Source organism: Saccostrea cucullata, unplaced genomic scaffold (genome assembly GCF_032062105.1).
Source record: "Saccostrea cucullata isolate Sc308-1 unplaced genomic scaffold, CSIRO_AGI_Scuc_v1 ctg512, whole genome shotgun sequence".
NCBI lineage: Eukaryota > Metazoa > Mollusca > Bivalvia > Ostreida > Ostreidae > Saccostrea > Saccostrea cuccullata.
The window spans coordinates 38,940-46,011 of record NW_026935905.1 but is presented as its reverse complement, the minus strand read 5'-3'; the positions used below and the strand labels follow the sequence as shown (position 1 = coordinate 46,011).

Sequence of the window (7,072 nt, the reverse complement as noted above, 5' to 3'; positions counted from 1 at the left end):
TCAACCTTTGACCCAGAACCCCAAACCCTCGGAAAAACCGAAGCAAAGTAAGGCAGACACAAGTGGGGATGCGCCTTATTTGAGGACCCGAAGTAGGTCTGGAACAAGTCAGGGGCAACCAAGCTCGTCAATTAGACCCCAGGCTTCGGCGGACCAGGGGCAAAAACGGTATCGGGCAAAATCCAAGCGGTACCAGTACTGCGTCTGTAAGACCAAAAACCCTCGCGGTTTCATGGTACAGTGTGATACTTGCAAAGACTGGTTTCACCCAGGCTGCGTGGGAGAAACAGAAGCAACAATAAAACAGATGGCAAGTTATCACTGCCCTGATTGCAAGTTGGTAGGGGTGTAGGGCTAAGCTGAGTGGGTCTCTGGGCGGGGGGTGATTTTACAGGGGGATTAGGTAGCACCATAAGCACCCCGCTGTAGAAGCGGGGTTAACATGTCATTTAATTTGTTTTTTTTATATGTTTCAGGAGTGAAAAAGAAAGATTATGGAGGATGAGCTGCAGCTGTTTGCAGAGAGTTGGTCGGAGGGGACCGAGGAGTCTGGGGACCAGCCTGGGGCTGACAAGGCAGACGAGCAGCCTGTTGCCCACTTCCCCGCCAACCTCCCAGGCGGCGGGGCATCAGGCACTGTTTTGTGAAAGATTGTCCCACCACCTTCACTGGTGCCGGGCCGGTGGCCCGGCATGTTCTTGATGTTCATTGCCCGGTGGGGATAGAAGAACCCGTCAGGATGGTTCAGTTCTTAAGGAACATTGCCCGCTCGCTCCATCTGCCCCAGGAGGACAGGGATGATGAGCGGGCATTAGATGAGCTTAGAGCCGTAGTCCAAAGAGGCTTTAAACCGGTGTCATGGAGTTTTGGGGCCAGATGGCATGAACTGGCCAATGAACTGGCGGAGTATTTGGGGGTGGTCCCCCTGACCCCACTGGATTTGGAGAGGGTGCAGCAGGGCCTCATTGTACATGTGGGGATGTTGGCTCATCCTCGTGTAATTGCGGATCTGCTGAATAGGGTTACCCCGGAGGTGCGGCAGCAGTTTCGGCGACCGTGGCAGGATAGGCCCTATCGCCGAGCTCCTGCTGCACAGTCTGTGCAGAGGGTGAGGAGTGATCATCCATTTTTTAGAGGGGCACAGCAGGTCTACCCGATCCCAAGGGAAGACTGGGAGTCCGAGTGTGAGGTCCGCCCAGCTCCCGGGACTGGGTACCAGACCCAGCCAGAACCAGTGACCGTGAAGGTCATTGACGCTCACTGGCACCCAACACGGATGTCAGTGAGGTTGGCATTGACGGCCCTCAAAGAAGAGATTGCACACCTGCCAGGCGTTTCTGATGTCCCTGTACAGGTCATTGGGGGAGTGTGCAGTCTATGTAGATGGCCCGACTCCACCCACCGATACTTCCCCAGAGCCAGGGTGGGTGACGGCTGTTGGTTTTCACCCAACCCAGGTGGCAGGGGTAACTGCTAGTAGTATTCGGTCGCTGGTAGACCGGTGTGTGGGGAATGGTTGGGTAATCGGGGAAGTGGGCCTCGATTACTTTAGGGGGTCAAACTGGGGTCACCAGAGGTGGGTGTTGGGTGAATTCTGCCGCTTGGCGACTCCCCTCACCCCTTTGCTACTCCACCTTAGGGGAGCACCTTCTGACCCGATGGGCCAGGAGCCGCTCCTTGACTGCCAGCACCTGCTGGATCAAGTACGCACTCCCTTGTGGGTCCCGTTATACCTCCATTCGTTCACTGGGGGAGTTTCCCAGGTGGACGAATGGTTGGCCACGGGGCGTGTTGTATTTTTTGGGGTCAGTGGGCTGATCCAGCACTTCACCTGGGGGCAACTCCCGGGAGTAAGGCAGATCCCCACTGACCGACTGTTAATTGAGACGGACAGCCCCCACCTCGGTGTTGATCAGGGTGAGATGACCCCTGGTCAAATCGGGGTAATCTACCGACGGGTGGCGGAGGTCCGTCAGGTGGAAGTTGGTGTGTTGGCCGAGCAGGTTGTGAGGAATTTCAGCATCCTGTTCGGTCAACAGTTACGTCATTCTCCGCTCCCTTGAGTGAGCGGGGTATCCTGTGACAAGAATCAGATACGCTTTGGGGAGTCCAGGGAGGACCCATACAATATTAGGGCGCCGGAGCCAGATAGTCCGGGAGAGCAGAGCGCCAGGGGCAGGAAGTCCGGAGGAGCCTGCAATGATGCTGATCTGACTGTCGGGAACACAGCCGAGGATCTTTTCATTTGTGTTTTTAGACAATTTGATGTTTAAAAGACTTTTTATATACACATCTTGCAATTAACTGGTATTGTACATTTTTAGGTGGTAACCTTCCTTGTCTATTATGTAAAATTGTTCCTAAATGATATTGTAAATGGCCTGCGCCTTGTCGGAATTGGGTCATTCCTCCACAAAATGGGGGGGGGGGGTTTAATGTAGTGTATTTGAGGGGGGTGTTATATTTTTACATTTGAGGTCGGGCTTGGGAGCCTGTGTAATTATTCTCCCTCTTCCGGAATTTGCACCACGAGGCGCAGGCCACCATCTTCACCAGCAGAGATTTGTGTAAGGCATTTGTTGTCGTTTTATTGATCAATATACATAATATTTTACCTAAAGTATTTTGTCTTGGGAATCACTTTATTACTCTAAAGTCGGTAGTTTCAGAAAATGCCTAGAGGTAAACCGGCTGCCAAGCCCGCGAAGCGGAAATCCGCTGCCAACCCAGTGCCAGCATCGACTACAAGTGGACCCAAAAGAAAAAGGGGATCGGTGACCCCAATAGAGGAAAACACGCCCTGTACAGATATTATTACTACTTCAAGCATGGCCAGCTTGTCAGGACATTAGTTCCAGCAAGGAACCTGAGCCAGAGGTCAATTTAGATACAACAGGTAATGAGATCGATAGCATATACGGTAGTTTGGGGGCAAATGTTACAGAATCGATCAAACAAAAAATTGTTAAGGGTGAATACATTGATTTAGGTCAGCTTCTATCCAATCCGGTCCCGATGGATGGTAAGCAAACACTAACGGTCTCTAATGGTCAAGTAGTGATTGAACCGAAACGGGCTACAGTTAGAATTACAAATGTTCAGCAGTGGACTGATGCATTTTTGATTTTTTCATCAATATATGCCACAGTACACCCTACAAAAATTTTTGGCTTGCTTAAGTACATCCACACTGTTCGTCTAGGGGCTAGTAGATGCACTGGTATAGGGTGGAAATTTTATGATGAGCAATTTCGAATGAGAATTGCTAAAAATCCAAGTGCTTCATGGGGAATAGTTGATCAGGAGCTTTGGCTAATGTACATGGTACCATCGTTTACCGGTCCTGTGCAAAAACCTTCAGTAGGGGGGCGTATTCTTAAATGCTATGACTATAACAATCATGGGGTTTGTGTAAAACAGCATTGCCATTATTTACATAAATGTTTGAGCTGTAGCGGCCCTCATCCATCAGTGATGTGTACAGGCCCGTCTGCTTAAAATCAATATGCTTCTAGAGATTTTTCAGGTCAAATATACCCATTACAATACAGGAGCCAGGGACCTTCATCAAGACCACCCCAGCCTAGAGCACGATTCCCCGGTGTACCACAATTTAGAGGGCCTAGGTTTTTCCCCAATTAAAGTGGAAGTTCTTGAAGCTTATTTACAAAACTCTGATTATGATAGGAAGAGTTCAGAAATTTTGTTAAAGGGTTTTTCTGAAGGTTTTAAACTTATTTACAATGGTCCAAGGGTAGCTACTAATTGTTCTAATTTAAAGTCAGCTAGAGATAATGAGATTGGAATTCTGGAAAAAGTATTTAAAGAAATTAATGCTGGAAGAGTTGCAGGCCCATTCCATTCAAGACCCTTTCCCAATCTAAGGTTTTCACCTGTAGGTTTAGTACCGAAAAAGGATGGCTCATTTAGGTTGATACATCATCTATCTTATCCTGAAAACTCAAGTGTTAACTCATTTATTGATCCATCTTTCTCCTCAGTGAATTATTCCTCATTAGATGATGCTGTTTGGTTACTAAGTTCTTTGGGTAAGGGGGCCTTGATGGGTAAAATGGACCTAAAGTCTGCATTTAGGTTGCTTCCTGTTCACCCGTCAGATTTTGAGCTTTTAGGTTTTAAAATAAATGATATGTTTTTCTTTGACAAATGCCTGCCTATGGGATGTTCAGTGTCTTGTAGTCTTTTTGAGAAATTTTCATCAGGTTTGGAATGGATATTGAAGCGTCAGAAATCTGTAGTGCATTACTTAGATGACTTTTTGTTTGCTGGTAGGGCAGGTAGCAATGCATGTAATGAACTTATGTCATTGTTTGTGGAGCTCTGCGAGCAGTTAGGTGTCACCTTAGCTGATGATAAAACAGTGTGGCCTTCAACTTCCCTGACCTTTTTGGGTTTTGAGTTAGATTCAGTTGAAATGATGATAAGAATCCCAGTTGATAAGTTAAATAGTTTAAAGGATTTGATCAAGAGTTTTATGTCAAGAAAGAAGGCTACTCTAAAGGAATTTCAGGCTCTTGCAGGTTTGTTGAATTTTTGTTTGCGTGCCATTCCGTCAGGACGGGCTTTCACTAGGCGTATTTATGACATCATGCAAGGGGTCTGTAAACCACATCACTTTATCAGGGTTTCTTTGGCAGTTAAGGAGGACTTGGGTGTGTGGCTTACATTTTTAGATTTGTTCAATGGCTGCTGTTACTTTCCACAAATTGACTGGGTAGATGATGATCAACTCGAATTATTTACTGACAGTGCAGGGAATTCAGAATTAGGTTGTGGTGCTTTCTTTAAGAATCATTGGTTGTTTTTTAAGTGGCCAAGTGAGTGGGCTGGTACTGAAGTAATCAGGGACATCACATTTCTTGAACTTGTTCCAATTGTTTTGGCATTTCATGCTTGGGGAAGTCAGTTATTCAGCAGAAAAATAGTTTTCCATGTTAACTAGGCATTAGTAACAATTTTGAAAAAAAAAATCTTCTAGGTCTAAGCGCGTTATGTGCTTAATTCGTCCCCTGGTACTTCATTCCATGTTAAACAATATACAGTTTAAGGCTTGTCATATTTTAGGTGTTCATAATAAGGTTGCTGATGCTCTGTCTCGTTGTCAGTTTCAGCGTTTTCGGTCACTTGCACCCCTAGCGGACTTGGAGCCAACATCAATTCCAGAGTCCTTTCAAACCATCATCTCCAGACTGAATTTGACAGATTAGTTCAGAGTTCCATTTCAGCAAATACAAGACTTGCTTATCAGACAGGTTTAGTTGAATTTGATCGTTTCAGGTTATCTTGTGGGTTACATCTGATTTGGCCTCCTGATGAAAAACAGATTATAGAATTCGTAGCTAGTTGTTCATTAAAGGGTCTGTCTTCTGCTACTGTAAGGACATATCTGTCAGGTATAAGCTTTAAATGTAAACTTAATGGTAACCGAGACCCCACCCAAAACTTTGTTATCAAAAAGATGGTGGTAGGCATGTCAAGACTGCAAACTTCAGTAGATGCTAGATTGCCAATTACACCAGATTTGTTGGGGAAAATATTGAATGTACTCCCAATTGTTTGTAGATCATCCTATGAAACTACATTGTTTTCAGCAGTTTTTTCATGCTCATTTTTTGGCCTATTTAGGGTTGGGGAGTTGGTCTTAGATAGTAAGTAAAGTAGTAGTTCTCATGCCTTGAATGCCACAAGCATCCAATTCTCCCGGGACAATTCAGATGTTAAAATTCATTTGTCTCATTCTAAAACTGACCAGTTTGGAAAAGGGGTTGTTTTGGTTCTACCTGCAGTTGAGGGAAAGATATGTCCAGTCAAGCTACTAAAACAATATTCAGTTCAACGTCCCGTGACTAAAGGCCCCTTTTTCTGTCACTTCGATAAGTCACCATTAACACGCTATCAATTCAATGCCATTTTGAAAAAGTCTTTGTCATGCATTGGGGTAGACAATAATAAGTACAAGTCACATTCCTTTAGGATAGGTGGTGCCACAACAGCTTCTATTAACGGCATGTCAGATGATCAAATTCAAGAGTTGGGTCGTTGGGGATCGAAAGCTTACAAGAGATATATAAGAATACCAACCTCAAATTTGATAAATGGCTAAAGATTCAATTGGTTGTATTACTTTCTAGCACCTCAAACCTAATAGCTTGATAGGTTTTCTAATACCAGTCTGGAAAATGTTATTTTAAATATATATTCAATTTTGTTTACATATATTTCAGAGGAAGTAAGAATATGGATTGTTGGATCGTCAATAATATGGCATGCTTTTGGTTATGCTAGACAAAATGGGGGGTCCAACCTTGGGTTATCCACATTGAAGGCTAATATCTGGTGGCAGGGAAAAGGAGGCATGAGATGGCGACATCTCCTCCCTAAAATCAAATTAATGATAAGGTATGAAGATCCCCCACAATATCTGGTTCTACATTGTGGGGGCAACGACATAGGTCAAATTCCATCATGTGCTTTGCGTTACAGCATAAATGATTCCTTAGATTCAATTACGGTTCTGTTACCGAACACTAAAATTATTTGGTCTCAGATATTACCTAGATTGATTTGGCGTAATGCTACGGACAACAGGGCTCTTAATAAAGCAAGGGTTCGAGTTAATAGCTTTGTTGCAACGAAACTTCTGGCACATCAAGGGGGATATATTCGTTACCCAGAGTTCACTTCAGTTGGTCACACTTTGCTTAAAGAGGATGGGGTGCACTTGTCAGAGCAAGGCAATAAGATATTTGTTGAAACTTTGAAGAAAGATTTGCACAATTTCATAATGTCAGGGGTGGGTGTTTTTCCTGCTTAAAATGGCCATGGCATTCGATTTCACTGACTAAATAATGTAAATCACATTTAAATGGACACTGATGCTCTGATGTAACTAATGTGTTTGTTTTATACTCATTTAATTGTCTTAGTATGCAATTTATGTGCACTGCCGTTCTTAAGAAAGGGATTGGGGATGGTTGGGGGCATTTTAGTTATTAGCGTTCAGCTACCGCCATTGTGGCGGTGGACACATAGTGTCCATTGGCGCAATCTT

General features: G+C 44.6%; 1 protein-coding gene and 1 pseudogene across 1 annotated transcript; both read left to right on the top strand.

Annotated features, from left to right (window-relative positions):
- Positions 1–966: 966 nt before the first annotated feature.
- LOC134244157 (3'-5' ssDNA/RNA exonuclease TatD-like) lies at positions 967–2,583 on the top strand. Its single transcript, XM_062726425.1, has one exon. The coding sequence runs from the start codon at positions 1,341–1,343 to the stop codon at positions 2,061–2,063; it is 723 nt and encodes a 240-aa protein (XP_062582409.1). The 5' UTR covers positions 967–1,340; the 3' UTR covers positions 2,064–2,583.
- A 2,524-nt stretch (positions 2,584–5,107) lies between these two features.
- Positions 5,108–6,124, top strand: LOC134244156 (uncharacterized; annotated as a pseudogene).
- The last annotated feature ends 948 nt before the right edge of the window (positions 6,125–7,072 follow it).